At 37.8% G+C, this 19,018-nt stretch overlaps 1 protein-coding gene and 1 pseudogene across 2 annotated transcripts in view; one reads left to right on the plus strand and one right to left on the minus strand.

Annotated features, from left to right (window-relative positions):
- LOC107516361 (protein FAM47E) overlaps positions 1–19,018 on the minus strand; it is a 27,146-nt gene continuing 8,128 nt past the window's right edge. Inside the window, exons 4-9 of one of the 2 annotated variants that reach the window (XM_036227833.1) lie at positions 18,276–18,426; positions 14,742–14,942; positions 8,048–8,203; positions 5,052–5,129; positions 2,909–2,945; positions 1–1,688 (exon numbers count right to left, since the gene is read on the minus strand). In XM_036227833.1, coding sequence (XP_036083726.1) covers positions 1,543–1,688; positions 2,909–2,945; positions 5,052–5,129; positions 8,048–8,203; positions 14,742–14,942; positions 18,276–18,426 — 769 coding nt within the window. In that variant the 3' untranslated portion in view covers positions 1–1,542. Of the gene's footprint in view, positions 1,689–1,711; positions 2,946–5,051; positions 5,130–8,047; positions 8,204–14,741; positions 14,943–18,275; positions 18,427–19,018 lie in introns of those variants that run through there. The other variant, XM_016156028.2, reaches the window with a different exon arrangement.
- LOC107516362 lies at positions 9,662–10,874 on the plus strand (annotated as a pseudogene).

The following is a 19,018-nucleotide window of genomic DNA, read 5'->3' on the forward strand; positions in this document are numbered from 1 at the left end:
CTTAACAACTTTTTATTATTGTCTATGCTCTTGAGATGATTTACATTTATTATACATGAGCATTGGAAATAATATATAATGGTGTGCCACTTGTAGTTCTCTTTGGATTTTAGAGGCCGGATTTAGATGTGCTGTTTTAGCTCATTCCTTTAGTAATCTGAGAGGTTGCCAGCTGTGAGGACAGCCTGAAGCAAGAGAAGGCTTTTAGCTGGTCCAGAAAGCTTTGCCCTCTGATCCAGTGAATCCAGTGGGCTTGAAGCACCTGTGGCACACAGGCTGCTTTGGCACGTCTGGAAAGGCGAATCAGAGCACAGGACCCTGGGGATTTGCAGCTGCACCGTGAACTCTGTGGCATAGAACTGTTCTCTTTCTGAGAAACCAATCTTGGTTTGTTGCCTAGCACTAGTAAATACAGCAGTCTGGTCATGAGACACTAGGTAACCAAGCAACTGGTGCCCATCCATAACCTGGAGGTCACCTGAGCCACTAAGCCTTAAAGCCAGCTAACATTTAGTGAGTGTGTGCAATGCGCCAGACTCTGTTCTAAGCACTTTACTTGTAACAGTTCTTTTAATTCTCCCCAATATTTTGGGAGATAGTACTGTTATTACTGCTATTATCTCCACTCTAGAAGAGAAAACTGGAACAGAGAGAGAATAAGCAATTGACCCCATAGTCATATAGTTCATAAGTAGCAGAGTTTGGTTTGAACCCAGGCTCTCGGGCTTCAAAAGTCCACATGTTTAATTACAAAATTACATTGCTTCTCATGGTCAAGTGGAAGTTTTCTATATAGGACTGGGCTTGATCAGAAACTGAAGACAAATCAAATACCATTCATCTTCAGCCTATACATCTGACCCAGGGATATTCTCTAAGTCCAGGTGACTGAACAGACAACCAGCACAATATGACAGTACCAGCCACAAATGGCCTGGCACAACACGGTAGCCCAACTCAAGGGTAGCCCTGAAGAACTGAGAAGGGGAATTTTTCGGTAGACAAAATTGTAAGCATTTCCCCCTGTTGACCACCTTGTCTTACAGGAGAAATGGCCTGAAGTACAGGCCAATTAATAGTCAGTAGCTGATGGTTTAACACAGCAGCCAGAGTCTTGGAAGGATAAAGAATGCAGGGCTGGTGGCAAACATGTTTGGGGGAAGAGGAACACAGGGGATCTCTCAGAATGGATCCAGAATATAAGGATATTTGGTTCTTTGTGAATACCCACCTAAAGGCCTCCATTGTAGAGGAAGCACTCAGTGTTCAGGTGAAAGTTTGGCCTGTCCTCTGCATGTCAGCCTGCTTCTTCCTCCAGGCACTCCAGTGTTGCCCAGTGATCTCATGAACAAAGTGGGCGTGCTGAATGCAGCTTCTGGCAATGTGGATTTCTCCTCACCATGGCTGATCTGACTACTGTTTCTGTTGACGATTTAGTTGTCCAGCAATTAAAACCCAACTCACGTTCATGATATCAATTAGGTCTGAATGTGACCAAGCCAGGAACAATGTAGCCAAGGAATGAAATAGATTCTCTCCAGATCACCAATGCCAGTAGCTTCTTCTGTTCAGCACTTGAATCCTGGGACTAAATGTCAAAATCCTGCTCCCCAGCTTGCCTAGTAGAACTGGATGCCTCCTCCTGTGAGCTTGCAGGAGCAGCCGCTCTCCCCTGCGGCTCCTGTGGGCTACCAAACGTGGGTATGTGCAATGAGTTAAAACATCAAGGGAATCTGGGAAAAGGGGGCTTACTAGAATAACAGCTTATTCTGGATTTAGGTTTGCTTTCCTGCTGAACAAACTTCTGTACACATCAACATTCATAGACTTCTTGAATGCTTATTCACCACCATAATATTTCACCCAACATTTGTTCTCACTAAGAAACTAATTTTACAGCAATGGGCTAACACTATGGGGTTCACTGACCTATCATGTACTCTATCACCCTAAAGTGTGTGGCCTCATAGAATACAGTAGCATCAATTGCAATGTAGTCAGTCCAATACATGGATTATTGAGATGGGATCATGACGGACCTAGAAGATGAAAGGTCATCACCCAGAGACTTTGTATTTGAAGACAGATGCAGTAATTGAAACAACATTGGGACCCAATACCTTTTTAATAAATGCATTTTTATTAAATTATACAGGTGAGTTTAATAGAAAAAGATCTAGAAGGATACATGCCAATGGGTGAAGAGTGCTTATTGTTGACTATATAGCAATTATTTCTATTTTTTACACTCTTTTTATTAGTCTATATTTTCTGATTTTTCTAACATGAAAATTAACATTTTTAATAAAAAATAACAAGAAATTAATTTAAAATATATATGTCAACTTGAGCTTCCATTACACTTTATGAACTATGGACCTTATGTTCTAGGCACACATTTATTATTAAGACTAAAATGCCTAAAATGGGAAGGAAAAGCTGAATAAGCTTAATTCAAAATGAAAGAAAATTATATTCTAAAAAAAGTATAACAACGGTATTCACTCAAAACCAGGAAAGATAATACCCTGGAAAAATGCTACCAAGTAATTTTGCTTTTATTTAGGGTTTTATATATTTTTATAAATAATTACTTGACCTATGTAATATCGACAATGTTGCAAAAAATGTGAGATTATGTGTGACTATTAATCTCATAGTTGATAAAGTATATAAAATATTGATTTACCGAAGCAGAAAGTCATTGTGATATATTTGTATTAGGTATAAAATTTATGGGTGTTGCCATATTGAAGTTGTACATCTATGATGGTACACTCATCATAAATTTTGTTTAATGTTTAATGAGACAGAGAAATATCCAAGTACTATATAGTTAATGAAATCTGTCTAATTATCTCCTCAAACTGTTCTATGCCAAGTTACTTTATAGGAGTCTTACACTCACATTTACATTCCTTCCTGATGTACATCTTCTCAAGGAACTAGAGAGAAAGAGAGAGAGAGAGAAAGAGACTGCATTAGATCGACGAGCAACAACTGTGCATTCCTGCTCCCAACAACTACCATAGCCAAATTCACAGTCTCACACTCTGACATATATCCTCATAATATTCAAAATCTCATGCTGATAATTAGACCATGACAGATGTTGCACTTTGGAAGGTAGTTAACAGCATCAGACACACCTAGATCTACTTAGATCTACTGCACACTTGTTTTGTGCCCAAGTGCAGCCCAGCCGAGCCCAGCTCAGCACAGCCCTGTGCTGCTCATCCCTGCTATTAAAAGCCTGGCACCCATCTGTGAAGCACACACAATGAGGCTACGGGTAACACATAGAGTAGATAATCCAGCAGCAGGTTATCTGCTGTATATAAGTATGTATGTATATACTGTAAACAAGTACATGTGCTCATGCAACATTTATGAATGTGAATATACACAGACATTATGGGAGTAAAAAGAAAATAAATGTTTAAAAATTTTTAATTTTATTTTATAATTTAAGTAACGACAGTATATACAGTATGTGCATATATATATAATTTACTGTACTAGATTCCCTCCTCTCTCTTAGTTGAAATCTAATTAATAAAATAGAGAGAATGTAGGATATAAGAATAAAGTGTTTTGAGTGACAGGTGTTCTCAGGGGGATCATTGCTCTTTAGTTAATGCAGCTAAGAGAATGCATGGCTCGCGTGTCAGGCATGCTTCCTTTTGCCTGAAATTGAGTTAAATGTTCTTCAAGTGAAAGGACTAAACCAACAGGGGACAAATAAAAATTTTTTAAAAACAGTGTTTTGCCACTAAAAATGTTAAGATAGAACTATGAGTCATTATAACATCAAGAGTAAATAAGGGATACACACACACACACACGCACACACACACATGCACACACACACACATATAAATATATATACCTATATATCACCTAAATTTATGCTTAAGTATATTTATATCTGTTATATAAATATATATCATATGTATAATTATATAATTATAAAATAGCATTTCATATGTTATACATATAATATATAAATATACTTATGTAATCTTATATTAGGTAGTTATTATAGGTATATAAATCTATATAAGTATATTAAATATATCTAGCAAGCTTATTTTTGATGTTCAAAGCTGGAGGGGAAATTTCATCCCAGTTATGTAATAAAGTCTTTTAGGCCCATCTCTACTTCATACTCCAGATTTCCCCTCACCTTGCCTACTTTAACTGTGAAACCAGTCTAGATCTGAGCATGGTTAATATATTTATTTGCCAGTAAGTATAAGTTATTCTTAGTTCTATCATTCTTGGGGAAAAAAATATCCAGTATCCCGTTTCCAGGAACTTGGACCATCTTGGCTGCACAGCCTCCTAAAGACTCCAAGAACGTATGCACAGAGGACACTGGACAATACATGACTTATTATTAGCTACAGCTTTGGCCCCATGCCTAGCTGGCTTCCTGCTGTGGTGACAGGGATGGTGTGGGTGCAAAACTTCCTGCTAAATGGTCCACTCTGCCAACCTTTCACCCCACCTTCGTTACACGTGGTCTTCCAAGGAGAAGGCAGTTGGGGAGACCCTGGTGGCACCCCCAGCAAGTGCCCTAGTCTGTTTCCACACAAGACCTACCCCACAGTACCATGATGATATTGTGAATCCCAAATCCATTTTGTCCTGAACCAAGCCACAGCTCTTTGTCCTTAGATGTGTAAGTAAAAGACTCTCAAATACTTCCTAGAGAATTCAGTGTTTTAGCAGCAGTCAGAATTTCCAGGGCACATGCCATGTACACAGATTCCTTTCACTTTGGTCCTGTTAAGGCCAAACCTAAGGCAGACACATTATCAGCAGGGAGAAAGCACCTCTGACTCAGTAGACACTAAATGGGCAGAATAAAAAGAACAAAATGCCAAATCCTATCTCTGAACCTCGGTCTGGGGAAAAACATGCCCTTTCTTCTAGGAACCTGAGTCCTGGTATTTACCAATAAGAGAAGTGTTTTGATTTTGTCAGGATTGATTTCCCACCAACCATGAGACACTCAGCAGGCCTTTCTGAAATGACCCTTTACTCACTCTTGGCACCCTGTAGCCCCTGCTTAGAATGAAATCCTTAAAGGCAACTGTTGCTTGAAGGTCTGCAAGTAACTCATCCTAAAATAGGGTCCACATTTAAAAAAAAAAAAAAAAAAGCAGTCAGGAGTTGATTTCATACTTGTCCTAATTAAAAGCATTTGGCTCTTTATAAAGTACCTCATTTTAAACCACTTCCTCATTTGGAAATATATGTATTCACTAGTTGAATATAAGACTTTCAGAAAAGGTACAACTTTCCTTTCTTACCTTTTTTCTAACGCTTATATTAAGGATAAGCCATACGTTTTAGCAATTAGACAATTATTGACCTAGAATGATTGGAATCTAACCAGTTTAAGATTAGCAATTGTGATACTATGATTTATAATACAAAATATATATTTGCTCTTCTTCCTCGTCCTGGCACTGCGCTCCTAAAATGCTTGGATTTCCTAAGCAATAAGAACCACAAAAGTGAAAAAAGAGTCTTGTTATTCTTAACAGACCCCTTTCAAGCACACAGGAGTTTATGCCAATGAGGTGATTTTTGGAAAGCACCTTCATAGTCACATGATGAGAGCTGGTTGCCAGAAGAACCAACCATATGATGAAAGGGTTGGGCCTTCCAGCTCCACCCCGAAACCTCCAGGGAGGAGAGAGGAGCTGGAGGTTGAGTTCATTAACAATGGCCAACAATTTAATTAATCGTGCTCATGTACTGAAGACTCTATAAAACCCCAAAAGGATAAGGCTCAGAGAGCCTCCAGGTAAACTTGTGGAGGTTCTGGGAGTGTAGCGCACCTAGAGGGTGCATAGAAGCTCCAGGCACGTGCCTTCCTACATACCTTGCCCTATGTATCTTTCCCATCTGGTCACACCTGAGTGTTCCCTTTGATAATAAAATGGTGACCTAGTAAGTAAACTGTTTTCCTGAGTTCTGTGAGCTGATGACTGAACCCAAGAAGGGGGCTGTGGGAACCTGAGATGTATATAGTGTCGGTCAGAAGCACAGATGACAACCTAGACTTGAAATTGTCATCTGAAGTGGGGCAGTCTCATGGACTGAGCCCTTAACCTGTGGGACATAATACTATCTCCAAATAGATGGTGTTAGAATTAAATTGTAAGACACCCAGATCATGTCCAGAGAAACAGAATTTCTTGGTTTGGGGAAAAAAAATCCCTGACACTTTTAGTGACCAGAATTGAGAATGGTAAAGGAAAGAACAGGAGTGTTTTTCCCATTCAACAACATATCCTCATTTTTTAGACCTTAACTTCAAAGGGCAAGATAATCCAAAAAGACTTGTTCCAGGCCCTATATATACCTTCAGGGTATTTGTGCATTCATTTTTTTTTCCTTTCATTTATTTGAATTTTAAAACTGGATGTATAATTTTATATCATCTCAATTCAGTTTTTTAAGACCATTTCACCTTCTGAATGAACTCAACCAAGGACAGTCAAAAGTTGTGTGTTCCAAGTAACACAGCCATGTCATTATATTGACTGTCCCTTACAAACACATTCTTGCACCTGTGTCTTGTGAATTGGAGTGTAATAGCCAAGTGGCACCATCTACGTGCACAAGTAAATCAATCTTCAGGTATTACAAAAGTGTGATCTATAAAAACCATTAAAGAATCTTTCCTGTGTCTAAACTGCTCCATCATTTTGAATGATAAACAATGTTTTGCTGTATTAGTTCTACCAACCACATTTCAAAAATTTAAATATTACTTCTTTTTCATGAGCTGACTGTAAACATTTTGGTAAACATCTCTACTAGATTTTGGTGTCAAATGAAATATTTTGGAAAAATTATTTATGCCTTTAAGAATATATTTCAAAAAAGAGAACTTATAGACACCTTAAAACTAAACTTTTATAACTATTTTTGTTTTTAAATATTTAATTGAGAATGTTTTGTTATTTATAAAAAGTGCAGCTGGAATAGTTTCATGTTATGTATTAAATTCACATAAATTTAAATAGGCAGCTCCAAAAACCATATACCAAGAAATTCTGCTGAATATTGTTTACATTACTGTATGGCTTATATACAAGCATCTTGTGCTCATAAATGTGCTGTGTCTCACATTTAAAAATTAAAATTTCATACCCAGCGATAGTAAAGATTAAAATGACCACCCTTTCTCCAGTCTAAAGGTTGCAATTGATGAGCAATTTCTGAATGAATGAGTAGCCAAATTTATATATTGCATTTTACTTTTTCCAAGTGTTTTCACTTTGATAACTGGGAGAAGTGTTGGATCTGTTGAAAAAGAGAATATATTCATAAATATTCTCCTGAGGGCACCCTTTTATAAGGCTACAAATCCTGCACAAGTGTTGTGTCAATATTTTCAAGTTTTCAGGACTACAACGAGCATCTTCTTTCCATTAGATACTTGTACCCAAGAGATAGACAGGCACAGAGTTTATTTCCAATAGAATTAGAGCACATTCGTATGTTTGTGGCTTTGTGATATCAACCAGTTCTTAAATTTTTTCCCTTTCCTCTCAGAAAGATCCTGCAATTCTGTTGAATTGCACAAAAGAAGTTTTCTGGTTGCAATTTCGAAATTCTTTAACATTTATCCATTGTTGATTAAAAAAAAAAAAAGTTTTGCATTTAGTTACTCAGAGAGAACTCATGATGTTATATCACTCTGAGTATTGAATTGGTCCTACCAGATCACACCACTCTTGGGACAGCCAATTAATCCATTGAACCAAGAATGGTAGGACAACAATTAGCGGTTGCCCCATCTTTTGAGACATTCTGTCTACTGTGAAGCCAGGATATTTGAAGTCTTGCCTATCATACATTCCCCATCTAATGACTTGGTTTTCTCATTTCTGAATTCAATGTGCAAGCTGTAACACTTTCTGGAGCCTCTCTGTTGCTCCAGAGACCCTGGCTTCCACATAAGGTGCAATTACCCTGTGATCATCTTTAGCTCAGACGATCAAATCTCAGCAGGTACACATACCTGTTGCTGAAGCTCCTTTTTGAAACTCTCATCTTGAGTTTTATGTAAGGCCTTGGGGTCAACCAAAGGTTCATCTGCAATTCGCTTTTTCCACAACTTGGTGTTCAGATACCATGCTCCGTATTTCATCTTCACCTGCTTTGGTTTATAAGGATTCTATAGAAAATAACATAATTCCCAATTACATGAGTTTCGTTTGGTTTGTCATTTCAATAAATCTAAGATTTAGCTTATGAAGGCAGTATCATTTATTTTAAATTTATAATTGATCTTTGCCAAAGTATTTTATGAAGTTTCAGTATGCTTTGATTTACAAAGGTAAAATGAACTGTGGTGTGGTGGTTAAGCATGGTCTTTGGATTTAGAGAGATCTGGATTCAAACCCAGCCTCCCCTTCTTAGTAGCTATGAGTCTGTAGGCAAGTTTCTTAAATTCTCCACCTGTAAAATAATAGTATCCACCCCATAGTGATGTTGTTGAGAAGATTAAAGTAGAGAATATGTAAAGCAGCTAGAATTCATGTAAAAATTACATATTTCACCAAAGGGTAATGACCTTAAACAATACTCAGTCAACCCGCATGATGTTATTAGCCTGTGCTCAGCCTTGTAAATGCTACACTACTTTTGATCAAAATGCTGTCAACACCAGTCTCTTGCCTCTTTAATTTGAAGAGACAAAGAGGAAGAAAAATAGATATCAGTCCTCTTTTTTTCACATTCCTTAGTTGGTTTATATCCCATCGGTTGGTTTATAGCCCAAACTGTGGATGCAACACCCACACATGGTCTCATCAAAAGGGTCTAATGCTTGGGCAGGACAAAGAAACACAAAACATCAAGATTCTGCCCTTCTCCCTTCTCCCTCACACTTAAACTATGAGGTAGAACGTGCGGGGGCATTCTAGTGTCAAGCTAGGTACACCTATCCAAAGCAGAGAGGACAGGACACAGCAGAGGGGAGGAAAATCCCTTCTCAGAGCTACATTCAGCATTGTGATCCCTCTATTCTGTCCTTCCTGACCTCCTTGCTATTTCTAGAGCAAGTTCATCACGCTTCTGCCTCAGAGCCTTTGCGCTCATCCTTCCCTCCGCCATACTGCTCTTCCTTGAAATAACCACATGAAGATATTTTGTCATCTTACCTATTTCAAGTCATCTTCTCAGCAGTATCTTTCCCGAACACCCAACTTAAAAATTATAACACCCTCACAACAGTTCTTGTCTTCTGTGCCTGTCTCATTTTTCTTAATGGTGCTTATTACCATTTAGTATGTTATATATTTTTCTGATTGTCTCTCCTCTCACCCTTTAAAATGTAAATTTGTGAGATTGTCCCCTGCTACTTCCCCTAGGCAAGAACAATACCTAAGATACAATAGGTGCTCAATAAATATTTGTTGAATTAGTCAGGTTCCTTAACTTTGGCACTGACATTTTGAGCAAGATGATTCTTTGTTGCAGTGAGTAGTGGGGACTGTCCTATGTACTATAAGATGTTTAGCAGCATTTCTGGCCTCTACCGACCAGATGCCAGTAGCACATCCCGAGTTGGAACAACCAAAAATGTCATCTCCATCGTCTGTCCTCAGCCATGGGTGCTTGCAGCTTAGACATGGTGGGATTTGGTGCAATGGAGAAATTTTTGGTTGAATACAAGAGTGCAATGGAGAAGAAACTGGCAAAGTACAAATTTAATACCAAAATAGCAATTGGCCTAAACTTAGTTTGTTTTCCTGAAGATCTTGAGAATGACATTAAACATCTTTCCTAAATATACCCATCAATTCTTTTGGGATGACGAAATGACTTTTGGTTATAAGGTTCTGAAGATCCTGTTATACTGTGCTGCTGGTAGCCTGTCAACAATGTTCCCTGTTGAATATGCATCGAAAGTTTATGAGAACTTTGTGTAGAGGCAGATGATGTCAAGAGAAAATTCCACTTGGGTTTTGCACAAACAAATGATTTATTTGCTGGAAAAAGTTGATTTCAAGCCATTTGGAACCTTACTCCATACATACATACTCTGTTCCAAGCCCAAAAGGAGGAGAAAACTTTATCTTTCAGATATGCAAGGCTGGCATGACATGTAGGGACTTTCGAGAATATCATGAAAAACTTTAAAACTTTTTATGTTTATTGAAACTGCTAACTTTATTGACGTGGACGATGAAAGAAAGAGGGCACTAACTTTCCGCTATTTGAGAAGTATAATAAGGATGGAACTATGTTCTTTGTGACTGTAGGCTACATGACAGTCTATAATTATTCCACACACCCAGACAAAACCCGACTATGTGCAAGTCAGATGTTGATGTTGACTCCGTTTTAAGGTCAAGGCCATGGCGTTCAACTCTTTCAAGAAGCAGATACTGCACTATGTCTCCTTCTGCTCTTGATATTACAAAGGAAGATACATCCAAATGCTATGTGAAATTAAAAGACTTTGTCCTGGTGAAGCTTTGTCAAGATTTCCCCTGTTCTTCCTGGGAAAAGTTAAGGATTCAATGAAGATACAGCAATAGAGGCATAACAAAAGTTCTAAATAAATAAGCAACACGCTAGATGGGTTTATAAAATTCTTTGACTACTGGTAACTGACTTGAGTGATGCTGAACAATACAGAAGCTATAGACTGGATATTAAAAAGAAGATTAATTAGTCTGTATAGGAAAAAGCAGAAAGATCTTGTTAAAATGAGAAAATGTCTCAGACCAGAAAAATTGAAAAATGAGATGAACCAAACAGAAATAAGCATGAAACATGAACAGCTGGAACTTGTGGAAGATTACCTATGAGTTATTGAAAACCTTGCTCAAGAGTAAGATTATACTGCTCTGTACAGGAAGTTTGCACATTTCTGTATCTTGTGCTGTGAAAGATATGTGATGAATTTAGAAATCCTGTTATATTTCACTTACGTTAAAAGTTATCTATCTTATCTTGAGTCGAATATTTTCTTTTGGAGATTATATATTTTAAAATCCTGTTTAGAGTCTATGAGTACATATTACATTTTGTAAAAAGATACAGCTTTTGAAATACTACTGCAATTACCTCCCTTCTTAAACAGTATAATAAGTGCTTAGTTGTGATATGTTAAAAAAAAAACGTCATCTTCAGATACTGTCAAAAGTCCCTGGGTGGATGGTAAGGGAAGAAAGGGCAAAATCACCCTTGGTTGAGAACCACTGAATTAAAGGAAAGAGGGAAGCAAAGAGAAGAAAAAGAAAGGAAGAGAGAGGAGTGGACACGACACCACTGCTCTACTGAAGAACTTAGGTTCCAGAACATGTTATGCTGTTGGGTGACTGGTGTTCTTTCAAGACTCAGTACAAATATGATTTCTTCTATGATGCCTATCTTCTGTGTGCCTGTGTGCCTATCCTCACCCCAGGCTTGGTGAAATTGATTACTTCTTCCCATGTCCTATGTATGAACCATGACATAGTTTCATTATAGTTAATCATTTATCTGTTGATTCTACTAGACTTTCCTTGCGTGCCGGTGACAGTCTTTCACTTGCTCTCAGCACTTTTTGGCACATAGTAGTAGATGCTCAGAAATGTTTGTTGAATAAATTTATAAACAAATGAATGAATGAATGAATGAATGAATATATAGGATAAAGAGAGCTATATTACAATAGATATATAGATGGCTGTGAGAGATTAGAAGTAAGAGTAAATTAATGTCAACTAAAAGGCCTAGAGAAAACCCATGGAAAGATTGGCATGTGACCTGCGTCTAAAGGATGTAGATGTGGGAAGAGGGGCACTTCAGACAGAGAGGATATTGTAAGCAAAAGTTAAGGTAGTGGGAAAGCTCGGAGTTTTAAAGAACACCCAACACTGAAGAGCAGACTGTAGCAGGTCTGAAAGTATGTGGGGTAAAAAAATAAAGATGAGACTTCTACTTCTGACAAAAGGAACTAGATTTACCCTCCAACCTGCAACAACCGAAAAACAGAGAGAGAGAGAGAGAGAGAGAGAGAGAGAGAGAGAGAGAGAGAGAGTGTGTGTGTGTGTGTGAGAGAGAGAGAGAGAGAGAGAGAGAGAGAGAGAGAGAGAGAGAGAGAGAAACAATGGTTTGTAAGATACTAGACATCAAATAACAAAGAGCAGTGATCCCTGAGAGAAAAGAAACAAACAGATAAGCCCCACGATTGCTCCAGTTCATTGTCTTGAGAGAGTTTCCATTTCACAATGCAGGGAGGAGCCCCCCAAAAGCCCAGTGGACTTTCTGAGTTGAGGAGACAGAACTGAGAGACCAGAGAGACCAATGTAGCTAAAGTTTGCAGCACAAAGAAACAGAAAGGATAAAGCTGCAGAGAGAGAGAATTCCAGAGGTTTGCACAATCTTCCTTTATGTATGTGTGGGAGGAAACGACCTGAAGTCTGGGAAAGAATCAACAGAAAGCATTAGAGGGAGTGGTGCCTGGCATGCACACAGGGGCAGGGACCATGCCCGTTCTCTCCTGGAAGACCTGAAAATTCACAGGACATGGGGTAGAATACACAGAAAGGTCTTGCCTCTGCAGTAAAAAATCACCCCTAGACTGAATATAGGTTGGTCCTTCCCAACAGATCTTACTTAAAAGGAAGAGTCAATAGGATCAAACTTTTCTAAGTAACTTTAACTACATCCCAGGACAAAACTCAAATTTATAGGAATACAAAAAAATACCTAGCATCCAATAAAGTAAAATTCGCCATGTCTGGCGTCTACTCAAAAAACAACAGACATGCAGAAGGGCAAGAAAAAATGATCCACGATGAGGAGAAAAATCGATTAATGAACACTCAAACAGAACTGATCAGTTAAAATTAGCAGACAAGAACATCGAAAAAGTTATTATAACTGTATTTCATATGTTCAAAAGATTAAGTTGAGACATGGAAGATATAAAAAAAAGACCCAAGTCAAACTTTTGGAGATTAAAATTATAATGTATGAGATGAAAAATACACTGAATGAAATTAACATTAGATTAGATATTCCAGAAAGAAAAAAAAAAAAAGATTGGAGAATTTTAAGACATAGCAATAGAAACAGAAAGAAAACAATAAAAAAACTGAATAGAGTAGCAGTATGCTGTGAGACAACTTCACGCAGCTTAATTACATGTAATTAGAGTCCAGGAGGAAGTGCTAAGAAACAAAAAATTTTTTTGAGAAATAATGGTCAAAATTTTTCTAAATTTGATGAAAACCATAAACCTATGGATCAAAGAGGATCAGCAATCTCCAAGCACAAGAAACATGAAGGAATATACACGAAAGTAATAATTGCACTACTCAAAACCAGTGACAAAGAGAAAATGTTAAAAGCAGCAAAGGAAACAAACACATCTAGAAAAACAAAGATAAAAATGACAGATTTCTCATCAGAATCAACAACCAAGAAAACAGTGAAGCAACATCACTCAAGTTCTGAAAACAAACAAACCAAATACTGCGAACCTACAATTCTATCCCCACAAATATTTCTTTTAAAATGAAAGCAGAATAAGGGCATTTTCGGACATAAAAAACTGAAAGAATTCATCACCAGCAGAACTAAACTAGAACTGTTAAAGGAAGTCCTTCAGGCATAAGGACCATGTGGAAATATATTTTGAAATTTTGCATAGTGACTCTCCATCTGTCAGTAAAAAGTTCCATTTTGGCAATAACGACAGTAGTCTATAAAGCAGTATTTGTGCAATTATTTGTAAGTACAGGGAATTGAGCAATTTCATATAGCCCACATTCAGGACAAGCAGTGTTTTAGGACCCAGGTGTGAAGGACATAATTTGCCTGTCCAGCATCAGTTTACATTTTACCCTTAAGAAAGATGAAAGGAGATGGAATGTATAAATTTCATAAATATTACGCAAGAGTCAAGGATAGAAAACATTATGTATGTAAAAACAAGTCAGTCGATTGTGTTCCATTGTAAAAGACAAAGTTAATATGTCCAAAATAGTGGGAATACAGTATCAAAGATTATGTGTAAAAAGGAGAGAATAATTAGGGATAATATATTGTTTTTCACTTTCAGAGAAAAGAACTCTCTCTCCTCTCCATCCTTACCAACTCTCACTTAGGCACTTAAGTCTGTTAGACTGGCGCATTTCATTTGTGTATATATTTGCAGTAACATATGTGTTAAAACTGGTAAAATACTTAGGGGCCCATAAAACTTCCCTTTGGAATATAACATATTATTTCTCCTCTCTGTTACTTTGTTCTTCTGTCTTCACAGGAAATTGGTACTGGAAAACCGAGTGAGTAATTAATGATCAGGCAAGCATGTGATCAAGAATGATGGTTTGAGGTCAGTAAGACCCTCCTAAAAATTCAAGAATTCTTCAGACATAAAATAAACAGTGTTCACAATAATTAACTTCAGCATTTCACTCTTGCAATGAGAAACATTCACATGCACTTCCACTGTTAGAATTTCAACATATAAAACACATAGAATAATAACGACTGTTCGGATGCTGACAATAATGCTGGATGACATGCATTGTTTGTATAACTTTGTTGTATGTATTAAATATTCATTAATTTAATAAACATTTATTAAACAGAAAAAAATTAAGCATTCTACTGAAAAAGACAGGTGTCACAATTTAAGAACATTCAAGATTTTAATACAACTTAATTTTCTTTGATTTTTCAGTCTTCTCTCCTTTTGTAATTACCTGCAGCTTCTGGAGTTTCCGCTCATGGTTAAGTTTCTGGAAAAATTCTGGCTCCTGAAGTTTATTGAGCCCCACACTCCTCTTCGGTTCCAAAGGAACCTGGTTGAGTGTCATCACATTCAGCACATTACAGCTTGGTTTGCTGTGATAGTCCACGGCAAACTGTTTCAGGATGAACTTTTCATCAATGTTTGAGCTTCCCTGGAAGAATATCGCATTGTGTGAGCCAAGGACAAATGGTGAAATACTCCCTGCTTTCTTCCTCAATCTAAGGGAAGCATTGACCATGGCTGGGAAAGAGGTAGTTTGGAAGAGACGTAGAAAATGCTTAGTCTACACTGATTGGAGACAAGAAGTACAGCTGATCTGTTGGCACAGTTAGGGGAGCCAATCTCCCACACAGTTGAAAATCCTGTATAACTCTTGACTCCCCAAAACTTAACTAGCCTTAGTATTCATGGGGTAGGGGGAGTCCGGGACCTCCCACGGATACTCACCCCGCAGATGCTCAAGTCCCTAACATAAAGTCCGTGGATAAGTGTACCAGCACAGTCCAGACCCATGTTATTCAAGGGTCAACTGTATTTGGAGTCTGACAGGCTCTGTCAGTGCCTTAAAAGACAATTTAGGACCCACAAGAAGCAGTGAGTCCCTGAGAGAGTTAACGGGACTGGGAAAAACTCAGTCTGTTTGACCAAAAGCAAACTTCTCCAACATTTCATAGCAGTGACATCCCTTGAGATATTTTCCAAACATGTCAAAAAATGTCAGTGTTTGTTCTGCCCGGAGGCCATTATAAGGGAAGCTGCCCCATTCAGGGCTCCTGTTGAAGAAGGTGGTTTTACTCCGCAGTATTTTGTGCATAGAACAAGCCCCTCCACTCCCTCCCTTAAGCCACAGCCTGTGGGACAGAGATGGGCACACGAAAAGTAGCTGATTGTAGGCTGACCATTGACCTGCAATGTAGCTAAAAGATGGTTTAGGACCGAAGGGTAGCAGAATGTGCCATCCCAAATATGCCTCTGTTATAAGAATTATTCTGAGTTGATGATTTTGAGAAATAGCAGACAATACGGGAAAAGCTCTGAAAACAAGGTAGAAGTTACCCTTTTGTATGAAAAGTTTACATTTATAAAGGAAATCTCCATTTATAAGAGTGTATAACTTTCTGTACCAGGAAGAGAAGGAAGACACTAAATCATAAGAAACTCTTATCAATGGAGAATGCACCTACTTAAATCTGCATAACAAACCTTACTCTTGTTTACCTACTTTTCCTAGTTACATCCTTAAATCTGGCTCCCCATGCACTTCTGCTTTGTCTGTGGCTCAAGATGGTATTTAAGACTGAATTCTAAGCTATCTGAAAGAATTACTCGATATAGATAGATAGATAGATAGGTAGATAGATAGATAGATAGATAATAGGTAGGTAGGTAGATAGATAGATAGATAGACAGACAGACAGACAGAGGTAGGTAGATAAGTAGTTAGGTAGTTAGGTAGGCAGATAGGTAAGCAGATGATGGATATATGTTAATAAATTTATGTTTATTTTTCTCTTGTTAATCTGAATTTTATTATATGGACCCCAGGGAGAATTTAGAAGAGTAGAAGAAAGATTATATTTTTCTCCTCTGGAGACTCAACACAATCCCACTTTGGAAAGTATAAATTGGGGAACACAAAATGAATGAGGCCATTAGCAACTGAAGCTGATGTTGGGGTGAAATTTATAGAGAAGAGTCATGAATTTAAGTCAGGGGCATAAAGGGAGGAGTAGAGTCAAAACTAGGCTGAAATAATAACGAACTATAAATAGAGCAAGCAGAATCAATGAGGTAAAAAATATAAACAGCATAGAAGGAACGTATAAGCTGGAGCTATAGGGGAAAACCATAGGGTGGTGTGATAGGGACCAAGGTTGCATAACTGAGGTAAAGATGGGACCTTGGTCATAAGTTACTGAAAATATGACTGGTCACCAGAGCAGCTAAATAATCCTACAGTTTCTTAAAATTCCTGCCTAGACAGTTTAGTCTTCAGTAGTAGGAATGGGAAAGTAGAAGTACAGGGATTCAGGTAATCCAATCCAGCCAGATTATGGACAAGCAGTGGTTCAGGCACCAGGCAGGGTGGGCATCACCTGCCTTGGCCAGCATCTTTACTCCAATCTACCCTCTAGGAAGCCTCCTTCTCCCACCTCAGTCCATCTGTTGCAGCAGGGCAGGACATGTCCACCTCTTCATTTCAGGATTAGACATGTGACCTGAACTAGCCAACGACGACAGTCCGTTTCCCCACTCATAGTGGATAATTCAGTCACAAGACATGTGACCCAGGTTAGTTCAGTAAGAGTGAGCCCTGGACTTTTTCCTCTTTGAAAGAGTTGCTTCTTTTCCCCACTTACATTGCTATCTGATAGGATGTAAGCTTGGAACTTTTGGTGGCTTCTTTTGTCATCATTTGAGGAAAATGGAGTCAGATGGGGGAGAGCATGCAACAGATAGGAAGAGTGCCTAAAAACATTTTAGCGCCTAGATCCAGCTGTGCCTACAGGTCCTAATACTTCTCGATGGTTCCCTTTTCTCCCTCAACTCAGTTTGACTATTTCAGTCACTTACCAATGAAATAATCCTAAATAACACATTGACTAAAACTGACGAATTCACTAAAAAAGAAAGGGAGGGATCTTGCAAATTTTAGGTCTCGAATCCAGGAAAAGCATTGGGAATCTAGACATCTATAGAGACTTGGGAACAGGAATACGTAACTAAATATGTTCTTGGAAGGAGGACAAGGAAAGACCTTGATAACTGAGTTAAAACTCTTTTCATGTCAGGAAAAACTTTTAGTAAATGTAGTTAAGCATAGCTGCCCAATAATAATAGCTGAGAAAAATAAGTTGCAGGAGTGAAGGAAAGAAAGAAAAGAATATCCTTACATTGAAATGGAACATAAAAATATGAAACAATAGGGTGGGGGAATGGGAGGATGTTGGCCAAAGGGTACAAAATCCAGTTATAAGTTCTAAGGATGTAAGGTACAGTCCGGTGACTATAGTTAACAATATTTCACTGTGTACTTGAAAGTTGCTAAGAAAGTAGATCTTAAATGTTCTCACCACACACAAAAAAGTAATATGTGAGGTGATGGATGTATTAACTAACCTTATTGTGGTAATCATTTTGCACTATATACTTGTATCAAATTATCACACTATACCTCAAACTTACACAATGTTATATGTCAATTGCATCTCAATTAAGCTGGGGGGTAGGGTGGGGGAAGATTCGCACTCGAATATGAAACAATAGCAATGACGTGAGATATAAACAGTAAACATTCAAATTGGCTGCAAACTTTCCGGAAATTTCATCTACAAGAAATGTTGCTATTATAAATGGTGGGGAGTCATAAAGATTCCTTTATGACTTTGATTATTCGACCCAGATTATATCAAACTATTTTTTAATAAAAGTAACTTTGAGCTTGACTTTAAAAAGTAAGTTGCAAGTATCATTACTAACTTACAATATTAGTAGCCCAGTTGCAGAAGTCACTAACTCCTTTGCGTACATTTTTACAAGGAAGAGGACCATCTTCATGGAGCAAATCCATTTCACTTGGCTTCTTCTCTTTGTAAAGCCACTGGCCTGAATGTGATAGAGGAATCTTCTTGGGACTAAAGGTATAGGAATCATCAAAGAAGTACAATATGAGCCACCATGAATCCAAGTCAATTTCCTACAGAATCTTGGGAAAAGGGGATCATAATACAAATACTTCCAATATTTCCTTGCAAATTCACACAATTATGTTAATTTTTCAAAGATTATATTCCTATTATGAACATCATAAAGACAAGTATATCATGATTAGCTATAACAATTAAAACTTAGATAACATATTACCATTATAAGTTGATTTTTAAGATTATGAGTATCATTTATTAAGACACGTTCCAGGTAAAAGCCTAAATTACTATACTTGGAATCTGCCAAGGCCTCAGATAATCTTGACACATAGGAGACATCCTTGACTTCTCTTTCCCTCATCCCTAAAATCCAGCCCATTCATAAGTCTGGTAGATTTTAACTCTGTCTTCTCTGGACTGCTGCAAGAGGCTCTTCGCTGGTGTCTCTGCACCTTCTCTTAAGACTCTGAACCTCCAATCTCTAACCCATTCTCCACGCTGAAGCCAAAATGGTCATTTCAAAATGTAAATCTGATCATACCAAATGCAGCCACCCTTCATCCTCAATTAAGCTCTCTTC

This window comes from Rousettus aegyptiacus, unplaced genomic scaffold (assembly GCF_014176215.1).
Source record: "Rousettus aegyptiacus isolate mRouAeg1 unplaced genomic scaffold, mRouAeg1.p scaffold_m13_p_10, whole genome shotgun sequence".
Lineage (NCBI taxonomy): Eukaryota > Metazoa > Chordata > Mammalia > Chiroptera > Pteropodidae > Rousettus > Rousettus aegyptiacus.